Source organism: Triplophysa rosa, linkage group LG2, assembly GCF_024868665.1.
Source record: "Triplophysa rosa linkage group LG2, Trosa_1v2, whole genome shotgun sequence".
Lineage (NCBI taxonomy): Eukaryota > Metazoa > Chordata > Actinopteri > Cypriniformes > Nemacheilidae > Triplophysa > Triplophysa rosa.
The window spans coordinates 25,783,361-25,796,716 of NC_079891.1; the positions used below are offsets into that span (position 1 = coordinate 25,783,361).

General features: G+C 39.9%; 1 protein-coding gene across 2 annotated transcripts; it reads right to left on the reverse strand.

Moving 5' to 3' along the window:
• Positions 1–14: 14 nt before the first annotated feature.
• araf (A-Raf proto-oncogene, serine/threonine kinase) lies at positions 15–13,323 on the reverse strand. 2 transcript variants are annotated; one of them, XM_057352954.1, is made up of 16 exons: positions 13,258–13,323; positions 8,802–8,956; positions 8,432–8,535; positions 8,236–8,338; positions 7,831–7,982; positions 7,671–7,739; positions 7,429–7,573; positions 7,266–7,290; positions 6,976–7,103; positions 6,669–6,871; positions 6,336–6,512; positions 5,844–5,890; positions 5,517–5,635; positions 5,289–5,420; positions 4,954–5,088; positions 15–3,492 (listed from the first exon to the last, which is right to left on the reverse strand). In XM_057352954.1, exons 2-16 carry the CDS (start codon positions 8,907–8,909, stop codon positions 3,352–3,354), a joined length of 1,788 nt encoding a protein of 595 aa, XP_057208937.1. In that variant the 5' UTR covers positions 8,910–8,956; positions 13,258–13,323; the 3' UTR covers positions 15–3,351. The 2 variants fall into 2 exon arrangements, with proteins under 2 accessions (XP_057208937.1, XP_057208946.1); XM_057352963.1 differs by having other exon boundaries at positions 8,802–9,011; positions 13,258–13,290.
• Positions 13,324–13,356: the final 33 nt, after the last annotated feature.

Genomic DNA, 13,356 nt, shown 5'->3' on the forward strand with positions numbered 1-13,356 from the left:
AAACAATCAGACAATCAGAATTTAAGTTTTATTTTTTGAACAAAATTCAGTCTCCACAATATTTAGGACCCCCCCAAAAACTAAAAAATACTAAGATTTCCTATACATGTTTTAAAATAATTTTGTTCTTTTTGAGCCATCACACGAACATAAAAACAAATACAATTTAAAGTAATCTTTAAAAAAAGTAACTGTACATAGAATATACCATTTTTCGCAACACCTTAAGACTGCACACATTATTGCAATTTACTTAATATATGGAAATCTAGTCTTTTTCTCCTCCAGTAATTGTGGCTTGTACACTCCTTTGTATTTGTGCCCTTGTATACCCAAATTTGGACTTAATTATCTTAAAAATGCTGCATGAAAAATACACAAAAGTAACACTTTGTCTTTCTGCAGAACAGTTTTACAACAGGGTCATTATGTGTGCTTTCAGTTAAAGATGTGCTTCAGAGACCTAAGGACAAAAAAAATCCTATTTACCTGATCCAGGGTAGATAAACGTCATAGAACATTTATTTATTTGTATCATGTCAAGCAAAAATGTGCTACAATTCTAATAATCTAGGACCAGTTCTGTAGTTTTCTTTTCAAGTGATAGTTGACCAAAAATGAAAATTCTTTCATCATTCAATCACCCTTATTTAAAGAACTGCGCACAACATGAGCATCAGTGACTTCTATTGTATGGACACAAAACCACAGAGATACTTGTGTTCCACAGAAAGATTTATGTTCAGGATCCAAATTAAATTGGGTGAATAAATGATGACAGAATGTTTATTCTTATATGATCCATCCCTTTAAAAGGTCAGGTTGTCATTTGGTGGGAAACCAAAATTTTTGGTAGCCTAATTTGTGGTCATCAAAAACCAGGCTGTTGGTTTTAAACCCATATAACCATTGATATAGCTTGTATCAAATATGTTAAAAGCATAAGCTGTGCATCCAATCCTTTAAAATTAAACCAAAAATGTTGCTTTCATAACCGTTCTGAAAAGAGAGGAGCACATGCTTCCATCCACATTTTGTACTAAACAATATTATTACAATTGGTTCCTTAAGAAAAATCTAATTTTTGAAGAGAGTACCACATCATGATTCTAAAAGAGCCCTGAAACGCTTCAGTCATTTTCTCTCGCCCAACAACCTGTTTCTATGTAATAACAGAGGAAATATAAGAAAATAGAACCATACAACAGATAACCAGGTTTGTCCAAAACTACATTTCCAAGAGTTGCTCAGGGAATATGAAACTACATTTTATATCCCGCTCACAACAAATGCAGAATCCCCCAGAATCCTCTACAGGCATCTTATGTGGAATGTGTACAGCTCAACGGGGTACCCAGCCCCATTCAAACATTGCTAAGAACCAAAGCTCTGACTTTAGTACAACTGTCAGTTATGAATCAATAAGTTACAAATATTAAGACTACATTAAAAGATCGCATAAGGCCCCATCGCTTTAGGTTTCAATTGGTCTTATTGAAAGCAGATGGGAGGAAAGTGAATTTTAATATTGCTTTTTCATAGCAAATTCTTTTGAGTTTCTGGAATAAAATTAAATGTTACACCAGAAATGTGCTCAACGTTCGCAAATTTAGCAGCTGCTAAGGATATCAAAGGCCACCGGCTGAACAGACATAACTAACGTAAGGTAAAACTAACTAGTTTAAAATGAAATCCTGTGAAGCCCCAGAGCTATTATTGTATTATTGTAAAGAATGTGTTTAGTTTGATCATCTCTCTCAGTCCGTATTAACCAGAGGTCAGTAGCGCTTCTAGCAGCCTGAATTCCAAAGTGTCCATGACGCAAGCATTGCTTTAGAATTGCAACTTCAGTTATTGCAAAATTACAGACTGGTTTCCCAGACACACCCCAATATCTTTCATTGTTGGGACAAACAGGTAGCTCCACCCCAAATTCATGCTCTTGGCTAAGGTCATTTTGTTACCTTGGTCCACTTCAAAAAGCACCACCACAAAGATTACACATCTCTGTCTGTATGTGATCATTTCCTGCACATAAACTGGGCTAGAAAAACATATCGACATATTACCCACAAAGTTAAGATCACATCAACACCCTCCACAATATTGTTTAAGACGGCAGGAACACGACCGAAATCACTTTTCTCCGAGCTATCTGTGCAAAATACTAACACAATGCATTAGTTCAAGCCAAACTGTGTCAGCATTATTCATGGTTATCCTGCTTACTGTCATTTCAGTTTAGATTGTAAATGATTACTCCGTTTTAAAAGGAACAATAAACCATGTTCACTTTAGAAAGCGATATGTAATCATTTCATACTAACAAAAGGAAATGATACGCACAACATTTCCTTCCCCGTCACTTGTGCACCATAACAAATCTGAGCCATGAATTGTGCCATGTTTGTATATATACACTAACACCGTGTCTACACCGGACGCTAATGGGATTAGCATCGCGCCATTGTAAATTATAATGGGTTCTAATTCGTTCTATTGTCTCGTCACGTCGCATCGCGCTGCATCCGGTGTAGACACAATGTAAGTGTGTATACATATAAAGCTGACCAAAAAACCGAAAAAGCCCAAGTCAAATATAGCTAAAATGAAGATATTCAAAATAATCACAAAAGCACAACACAATTCTTAAGGGCACAAGTGAAATGTACATCCAACCTAATGTGATACCAGTTGAGTGTTTTAAAAACAATTCCCATGAGAGTTTGCAATCAGAAATGGACAAAATGAAAAAGCTGATTTTGAAAGATGTATACTGTAAGTGATTGCAAACGGATGTATAATTTTATCACTGCGAGCAGAATGTCTGTGTGACACAGATGAACGGAGTGACCCCAGCGTGCAACAGCTGGAAGTTCAAGCAAGGGGAACAAAACAAATGTTCACGCTGAATATTGCAGATTCTATGAAAAAAATAAAACGCTACTTTCATAAAAAAAACGCAAGTTGCAAGCACAATCATTTCAAACATACCTCAAAAAGGAGGTTATTAAGATTGTGTCGATGTGATGCTTGGATTTTGAAATCCATTAAGTGTAATGGGAGCACAGATTATTTCCTGTGTCTGAAAGCAGCTGAACAGAATTCCCCTGTCTGACATTCTCTACAAGCAGCTTTAACCAGGAGCAGCCTAGAGAATTCCAGAAGCGTGACGGGGAGACCAGGAGTGCTATTGAGTTGATAAATGTAGGGTGTTCGTGTATACAGTATACAGTATATAAAGGACCAATGAAACAGCTTGGGTGCTCTCAGAAATGTGTGGAATGACAGGAACTAGGGATTCCATGCTGGGAATGATGTTTAGGAGAAGACAGAGCATCTCCAGGAGTCTCACAGAGGCAAGAGACGCGTGGTGTGGAGGAGAAGCGGGTTCAGGTCCTCGGCATGTACAGCGCGGTGTAGAGAGGGCTCGGAGGCACTCCGTTCGATTTTTGGCAATAGATACTGGACTTGCTCAATGCTCACCAAGATCTGAGGAATATCAAGAAAGCGAGAAACATGAGAGCAGGGCTGTGCAGTGCGACATATACGAAAAAATCGGTTAATGTAATAGTGTAGCACGCGTGCGATTTGGCAGGTGCATTAGACAGAGCCGCTTGTTTGTGTGAAGTGCGTTTGTCGTTGTGCTTGTTCGTGTGTGAGGTTAACTAATGGCGCACCACTATTTATTTTTGTTTTGCGATTAAAACTTGTTTTCCGGCTGCATCGAGTCCATTGATCTAGAGCCCTGATCTGCATGATGTGGGAAAACATGAATCACGAAAGCAGAATTCTACTATTTAAATATGTCCTCTGCTTGTTCTGCGTGTCTATGAGTGAATAAGTTGCACACTTTAACATGTTACAAGCGCGATACTCGTGGATTTGTCTGTATCTTACTATAGAGGACATGAACTTCATCCACAGACTTGTTCTAAGTTTATTTTACGAGCATTTCATTGTTTGTGTGAAGCTACTGTCAAACAAACTGAAGCTCAAGCGTCTTCGCGACCACCCACCAAAATAAAAGTCTGCTTAATTTGAACCAGATGATAAAATAATTAACTTGTAGTAAATTTATAAACTGTAGTATACTTTAATATTTACTATAGTAATGTTCAAATATACTATAGTACACAAGAATTTTACTGCAGTCTACTGTAGTAAATAAATACTATAGTATACAGTATTTTTGTGGACAAATGTATTTAGAGCATTGAAAATACAAAACTCAGAAAAATTAAAAAGGAAAAACGAATTTGGTTAAAACTAAAAATGATATGGCCCTTACAGCACTTTAACTGCTGCTAAAATCCTGATTTATAAACACAACATCATCGGACAAAATCAAAATACAGTGCATCTACATTGAAGAGCGGCCGGCTCTATGCGGTTTTCCCTTTCTCGACAATGTGTTGCTGTATTACGAACGCGTCTTTGATTTTAAATGCAAGTGACAGTTAAATACACTACACGGAGCTAACTACACGCGCGGACGAGAGGCCGAGGGCTTGCACACACATGGAGCTCATCGGAAGAGGACGCACACGCGGCCACGTGCCACTCACACCAAACAAGTCAGGAAAGAGAGAAGATGTCTAAGCGCTGTTTATCCACTAGTTAATTGATCACAGATACAGTCATTATCACGGATGGAAAAAAATATACTTGGGCGGCCATTAATATACCTGGGCGGACCGACAAAGTAAATGCATTGTATGGGAAACGCTGTGGCTGTCATTGCCTTGTAAAAATAAAGGTTCTTGTTATTATTTCAGTTCTATACCCTTTCCAATACACTGGCTATTTCTCACAGATCACACTCATCGAATCGTTTAAAGAGTATACACAAAGGCTTTTCAAAGCGAGCCAATAATACGCTTAGTAGCAGATTATTTGGTTGCATGTACTGTAAACATAGCTAATGAGATTCTAATTCTAAATTACGCTCACCTGTGGAAAGAGAGGCCGTTCGTCCCGTTTGAATTTCAGACAGTCGATGATGAGCCTCTTCACTGATTTAGGGCAGTTGCTGTATAACTTACTGAGGTCTGGCGACAAGTACCCACGACCCACCATAAAAATAATCTGCAGGAGAAGAATACTTGAAAATCAAACGCTGCTTCTTAAACCCACACAACACAAATGGATAAAAAAGAAACACTGATTGTACATAAAGCAGTTCAGAAAAGAGGGTACTGGGCACATTTGAAATGTAACCCAATAGCTGAACTGGTGGAGAATGGTGAAATATTGTATTGAAACTGGCAAAACATGGAGTATCTCACCTGGTCCCTGTTGTTGATATTTGAATAAGGCAAAGTCCCAGACATCAGTTCATAGAGCACCACTCCATAGCCATAAACATCAGACTGGAAGGTGTATGGGTTAGTGTCCTGCATTCTGATCACCTCAGGGGCCTGTAAAACAACAGCATTGTATAAACATTCATGATTTGAAGGGGCCTGCAGCTGGATACTATTGTGCTATTGATACATGTGATGGCGATTACACACCATCCACAGGATGGAGCCACTGGGCTGTTCAACCTGCTGAGAGCCACTCCAGCGAGACTTGACCGTGGCCAGCCCAAAGTCACCGATCTTAACCGTCCAGCCCTCGTGCAGGAAGATATCTGACAAATGAGCTCAGGAGATGAACACAGCACAACTTTTAATAGCCGACTTTCATTAAAGACAGAAGACAAGTTCAAGTCTTCGAGGTAGTCAGGGTGCAGAAATGCTGCCATCTGCTGGCAGCACACGTGGTGAACACCTGGGTCTATTATTGCCACACATCTCTTACAACACAAGAGCTCTGCTATTGCACTATAGAAAGGATACTATTAGATTTCAAGTCCCGATGAATGATGTTCTTGGCATGAAGATAACTGTTTAAGAAAAAAGAAAAGTTTATTAAATACAAAACAAAGAAGTGTTGCTAGGTTTGAATAAACAGTCCATCTTTGCCTTTTAGACCTAAGCATGTGTCTTTTCCAGCACAAATAGGTCAAACACCTCATTTAGTGTTATATTCTGGTGTGAATAACTGCCATTGTTTTCCATTTGCTTTTATGAAGTTCCTCTCAGCTTCAACATTGTACACAATGTACCACTGTTATCAGGCTTACTATGTGCCGGTCAAGCAAAACTCCAGTATTATGAATATTATTATTATTTTACCAGCATGTAAAAAGAACCCATGAAGCCTATCTGTAAGGGAACTTTCTCCTTTTACAATAAAACATTACATTATTAATTTTATATACTATAGTCTCATCAGTTATTCAAACAGTATCATGAAAAAAACTATCCTGAAAATTCTAAACTTCTTACTCCATGCCCTGTGCAGTCTGGCGAGCGACGTCGATGCGGCGCATGGTGTCAAATTTGGTCTCTGTAACATGCAGGTGGTGGTACAGACTGCTGCCTTCACACCACTGCGTGATAATGGCAAAATTAGGCTTCGTCATAAAGCCCATGAACAGCAGAATGTTGACATGACGTGTTTTCCTGAGGAAACAGAGACCAAATATAAGAACTGGTGACAGATTTGTTGGTGTTGTTGCAAATGAAATCATAAAAAGTATGCATACTTATTACAGACCGTCGCCAGCCTTTAAAACCTTTTGATTTTTTATCAAGATGAAGATGAGAAGAATGACTCACCGTAAAACCTGCATCTCGTTTTTAAAGGCTTGAAGCTGCTCTGGTGTCGGGTCTGTCACTTTAAGAATCTTGATAGCCACATCTCCATGCCATTTGCCTTTGTAGACGGTCCCAAAAGAGCCGGTTCCAATTCTCTTTATCGTGGTCACCTCACGTGAATGCACCTCCCAGTAGTAACTGGAGTCTCTGTATCCTCCCCGGTGCTAAAAAAACCCCATAAAATATCAGAACTACTGATTGTACAAGAAAATCCCTGCACTACAAGCAGAATCATTCAGAGTTCATATCAACTGAAAGGCACACGAACCACTTTCTTTTTATCATCAGACGACGATGACTTTCGTTCCTTGGGCTCAGAAGGGGATTTTGGAGGTCTTCTTCCTGGTGACCCTAGGTGGGGCGGGCTAGTGGAAGGCTTGGGAGAGGACTCTGGTCCTGTTGATACGATTTAAACACACAAACTTTACATGTGATGTTGTGCGAATGTGCAATGATGGGCAAAAAAACAAAATGAACAAGAATCTGTACTCGTGCTTGTAATGGCCAAACATCAGATACCAAAAGTGAAAAATAAAAGTAGAAACAACAAAAACTCACCTATTGTGCTGGTTTTTAATGGCTCCTGAATGAGAGTGAAAAAAATGAATGAATGCATGCAATGATGGAGGAGAGATGACTGTGATGCATACAAAAAGGTTATAGTTTCCTACGCTTTTTCAAAAGAATTTGGACCGACTACTTGTTGGCCGTGTTCTCTAACCTCCATGAGGACAGCAGCTCCAGGATCCAGCGTGCTGATCATGTGCACATTTGGTGTTGAGGTGGAGCGATGTCTCTGGAGAGACTGACTGTCCTCGCCCCGCATCAAGAAGTGAAAGGAAGAGTTAGGAGATGGCATCTCCTCTCTACAAACGACAAAACACACATTTTAATGAAGAAAATATGACTAGTTCTTAATTTACTACTTGGGAACAAATAATATACATATGAAGTTAAACATACCCAGACTGATCTGAGGTTAGTAATATGTGGGGTATGGGAGGTATGGTGTCTTCTGTACTAGAAACATACCTGAGAGTTCAACAAATCCAACAAATCAGTAACGGAAAGTGACCAACCCACATTTTCCACGAGATTTTAAATACAGTTGCAAAACACGCACCGTTTCATGGTATGCATGTCCACACAAACAGTAGGAACTTTACTGCTGCAGTGCTGGTGAAACTTATAGCCACATGTCTGACACCTGAAGCCATTGAACAAGAACTTGTGGCAGAAGTCACAGTATGCTAACTTAAAGAATGTTTTACGAACCTGTGAAAACAAGATTATGACATGTAACAAGGAGCTGTGAAATGTTTCAGAAGTGCTGTATACAAACTGAGATATTGACCTCTGAGCTCTATCTGTTCATTTTCAATTTTTATATCATTGTACAATTTTAAAATGATTAGAATATCATTGCATTTACCATAAAACATGATCTCTGGCTCCATTTATCAATCTAAAAGGCCTAAAAACGAGAACTCAGACCCATCCCTAGATTCTGTTGCGCAAGTACACTTACAAAGTTGTGCATGGTAAGGGGAACATCATCCAGCACTTCAACCAAAAGCTCCTCCCCTACGAGGGGTGTGATGTCAGTGTTCCATTCTGTAAGCCTCTTACGGCTGGCCAGAAGAGGAAAGAAAAACAAACAAAAATGTAAGCATCAACTCCACTAAAGGGAGACATTTTGGGCTGAAGCCTTTATGGAAACGCACCCTTCAAGAAGCCGAAAGACGGCGCAGCAATCCTGGCTCAGGCCTCTGACTTTCAGGGCTTTGCCTAGACTATCATAGACGGTCTGCCCAGGCCGAACGTTCACCTGAACACACGATCACATGATGGTATCAACATAAAACAAAACAGATTGTGATAAATCCTTCAAATAGCAGTGCTTCTGTATCTCAAGAGCATTATGTTAGCGACCCAAAAGGTTGCTAACATAGGAACACAAGGAACACACATGTACTGATAAAATGTATATATTAAATACATTCTTTGGGTAAAAGCATCTGCCGTAATGTAAATGTAAACCTGTACCTGTTGGCATACATAAATAAATAAGACATGAATTCACGGAACCCTCACCACTGTTCGTTGCTTGTTAGGGAGGTAGACACGGATGGTGCCCCCACCTCGGGGCATGTCTTCAGGGCTGGTTTCCCCCGAGGAGGAACAGGAAGAGGTGGATGACATGGTGTCTGCTAAGGGGCAGCGAGGGCCTGGCAGCACTGAGACTCAAGCTGCAAGAAAAGTTCACACACCAGGTCAAAAAAGGAGGGAGCCCTCATCTGGAGCCTGGGGGGTGAAATAGAAAATGCTGAATCTGTCGACTCTTCTAAAAACATCAAGGACGTAAGTTGTTGTCAAATGATAGTCTTGGCGCAGACATAAGAAAAAATGTCTCTTCATTATCCTTTCCGCTCCTTATAATTAGGGCTGTCACAATTAAATGTCTCTTCTGTTATAGTCACTTGTTATAAAGCTCTAAAACAGACAATTAAGCACCAATGCCTATTCATTTAGACAATCATCTGCCAAATTACAGAATCCATATCTATAATAACTTCTTTAAAGCAACACATTGTAGTTTTTTTACCTTAAAATAATTATTTCAGTGGTAGAACAACTCTCAACTGGAGGACGAATTCTACTCGCGCTCATAGCGGCTACAACCACACTCTAAGTTCTGTGTTTGGCCCCGCCCATCCCCTGCCTGCGGAAGAGTGCGAAATGGTTTCCAAACAACGTTTCTGCATTCGCTGGTTGCATCAACTTAGTAAACAAATTCATGTGTAGTTCGCTGCCACGGGGAAGCTTATCAGACCTACATACTCGGAAGAGGTGAAATAGGTGACACGCATATGGGGGGGGGCGAGTTGTGTGCGCCCCGAAGTGTCTCCCCATAAGACCAAAAAAATGTCATTTTAACATGCATTTTAGGCATTCTGGCACACTACGGCACACAGTCGTGGCCTAATGGTTAGAGAGTCGGACTCGTGACCAGAAGGTTGCCGGTTCGACTCCCAGAGCCGGCGGGTAACGACTGAGGTGTCCTTGAGCAAGGCACCTTACCCCTACTTGCTCCCCAGGCGCTGCAGTGATAGCTGCCCACTGCTCCGGGCGTATGTGTGTTCACTACTCTCTGGATGGGTTAAATGCAGAGGTCACATTTCGGGTATGGGTCACCATATCTGACTAATAGGTCACTTTCACTATGCAATTTGCTGCAATAAAAAAAACTGTCACACCAGCCACAATTTGATGGTCAAAATGTATTTCTTCAGTCTTTTGACCTGCACAAGTTTTTCAAGCGCACCACATGACACCTATGAGGCAGCAGCTAATCACATGACGTATGACCTAGGTCATTGGTTCTCAACCGGGGGGGGCGCAGAGGTACTACAGGTTTACAACTATGAAAAGGTTGAGAACCACTGACCTAGGTGAAGCTTATACGCAAATGAGACCCATGCTGCTGGCATAATGAGTCGGAATAAGCACGGTCTAATTTTGAGCTACAGGAAAAAGAAGTGAAAAATATGGATTTTGGTCGAATTTGAGATTTTCATAAAAAATAAGTACATCGCCCTCGTCTCGCGATCCCAATGCTCCAAGTCGTAAATAAACATCTAAAATGATCTTTATTTGTCTACGTTTTCTGAGAGGTGCACCTGCCCAAGTCTTTCCTAATACATGCGTATACAATTCCTAATACAATCCGATGCGTGTCCATCGGAAGCAAAGCGCTTGCGAGTCTGACGTTTTGGTTTCAGTTTTAAAACATGCAGGATTGAGAAAATAAAGTGCAGGACTGATGTTAAAAGAGTTATTAAGAGAGATAACGTGCAGGACCTGATTGATGCGAGTTATAAGAGCTCAAATAGAAAAGAGTTATTAAGAGCTTTCATAAAAAAGAAAGTTCAAAAAGCAGATACAAGCCATTCAAAAGTAATCCAAGCGGCTGACAACATATTATTGTATTATGAAGCGAATTGATCGGTCTCTTAAATAAATATTAAATATCATCTGAAAACTACAGCTGCTGCGACTGAAACTTCGGACGAATATCAATCACACCGAAGTGCCTTACTCACTTAGAAGGGCAGAGCTCTAGAAGTGGGAGATTGGCAACTGTATCTCATAACTGTATCCGTTTCGATCACACAGGCAAACTGAATAATAAATATTAATTTTTTCTTTGCGTTCGTCTTTTTCTGCCGCATCCATGCCTGATGCTATGATGTTGCCTGTATCTGTGTTTTGAATGTTCAAAATATGGCACCCGAGGACTTACATTTTATAAATCACCAAGGACGATGGCAAGCATTACATTTATTAATAATTCAAATGAAGACCGGAGATGTTTAATGGAATAAAGACTCTTGGAGGACCCTGAAGATGGGTTACAATTTGATGACAAAGCACTTATAAGTAACGTTTTAGCATGTGTTCGCTTTGGAACTTGCTTGTCCCCCCTCCCGTTTTCTTCATCTACCTTGCCTGTAGGGCTGCTTTCTTTTTTTGTTTCGCTTGCAAGGGTGGTAAACTTTTTCTTCATAGCCTCAGCTGTACGGTTAATGCCGGACACTGCAGACACATTATCGACAACTCTTGCCCACTCCCTGTCTTTGTGAGTGAGCGAGGGTGAAAACTTTCCATATAGTATCTGCTTTGCCTTTTCTACCAAACTTATTAAAGTTTCTATTTCCGCGGTATTAAATGAAAAGCTTGCCGGTTTTGTTTTTTATCATTTGTTTACCTCATCAGCAGCAGTTACCACGCAGTGTTGGTTGCTTGGTAACAGACCTGAAAGTGGAATGCCGAGCTTGATGGTGCAATTTAGGATTTCCTAACTAGAGATAAGATACGATTTTGAAACATAGGATAGGAATCCCAAATCAAGTTAAGATTTGCTGCTGTAAAACAAATTTGTGAAGTTAAGACCTCATATTAGAAACTTTCTGTAATACGCCCCCTGAAGTATATCTTCAAGATAAGTACACACAAGACAGTAGGATATGAAAGAGGATGCGAGCGTCACGTGTGAAATTATTGTTTGAATTCAAATCACCAAACAACGTGGGAATACTAAAATAATTTCCACATTTCTAAAACAGGCCTATTTAGGGCATTGCAAAAGCAAAGGAATTATCACCCTTATGAACACTTGAAAGGATATTTCTCAAGGCATCCTAACTGAATATGACTTTCTTCTTGAAAAATAATGCAGTCGGAGTTATATTACCACATATCCTTCTTACTTCCAAGCTGTAAAATGGGAGTGAATGGGGGTCAATTTTTTGAAGCATACGGCTCCTTTGGTCTTAACAAAGGTCTTCTGAAGTGAATCGATGCGTTTGTTTAAGAGAAATATCCATATTGACAACGCAGTTAACGATAATGTCTAGCTTCCGTTATCTCTTTGCTGTGCGTGAACTAGAGGCTTGTTTTTCGGGCAAATGACGCAGGAGTGTCGTAAGTTCCGGTGACGAACGCGGCATTTTTCGTATTGTTCCAATTAGGGTAGGGCCGATAGACGATGCCATCGTCCATCGCAGATGGCTGATAGACATGACAATGTCCTAAATAAAGGAACATTTAAACATATGTAACATCTTGGTCTATATTTAAAGACACACTCAAAATGTAAGCTTATTTAACAGAGACAAGTAGAAACAAGTATTCTTAAATTGAGAATTCTGTGGTAATCGATTCACTACCCAGTTTTTACAACATACAACCACAAGTATGCTACATATTCCACACAACCAGAGTGAAGAAGGGTGCAAGAAAGAAAATAATAGACATACAGAGAACTAAAGAAAACGAATACAGCAATACACACAAAATTAAAAATATATCCTCAAAGATGTCAGTACAAAACCAGTTAAACACATAAGTCACGATTAAAATGTTTTGGGGGGGCTTAGGACAGAATTTTCCAACTCAACTCTATTTCTTTAACACCCGTAGACTCACATTTTACTGCAAACCTTGCATACAGTCCTCTGTGATGGTCAAATGAACATATGTAGAAGTGACACTCTACAAGTGTCACATCTGCGGCAGAAGAGGTTATACAAACATCTTCCCTCCAGAAAGCGTAACCACAGAAATGTGCAGCAGACTGCAGTCAAGATGAGCTGGCTGGTTTAAGTTTGATCTGCCCTATTACTTTAACACAGGCCATACATTCTTAGTTTACACAAGGATATTGGTCAACATTATGATGCGTATTTGTTTAATAAAATACTGGTTATATATAACTCGTCAAGTCTTGTCAAGTGCCTTTTTCGTGCTAAAGGAGGGAATGCTGTGTTCATGAGGCGGAAAGGGATTAGACGACTAAATTAGCAGCTAGCTAGCTTTTGTTGCTAATGCTGACCAACCCTTCTGTTCAGTAGTTGAAAAGTCGCCTAAATCTATTTTTCAGCATCGTTGCTATGAATGACTACGACTTACATCTGTCACGATGTTACTACAGACTACGCTGCTAGTTTGCGAAAGTGAATTTCATTTTTTCTGCAAAGTAAATACTCACCTGGGACTGCCATCTTGAATTCTCTCAGTCTGAAGTCGGATCAGCAAAGAATTTCCGGGAAAGCGGAACAGCGAAACCTCGCAAGCTGATTGGACGGGA

Bases quoted from the DNA above. Each gene is read 5' to 3' on its own strand.
- araf (XM_057352954.1), bottom strand. From the start codon at position 8,909: ATGTCATCCACCTCTTCCTGTTCCTCCTCGGGGGAAACCAGCCCTGAA. The intron at 5,891-6,335 runs GTAAGAAGTTTA...TTTCTTAAACAG, and splicing joins CAGACTGCACAGGGCATGGA to TTATCTTCATGCCAAGAACA. The intron at 5,089-5,288 runs GTGAGATACTCC...CTTCTCCTGCAG, and splicing joins ATATCAACAACAGGGACCAG to ATTATTTTTATGGTGGGTCG.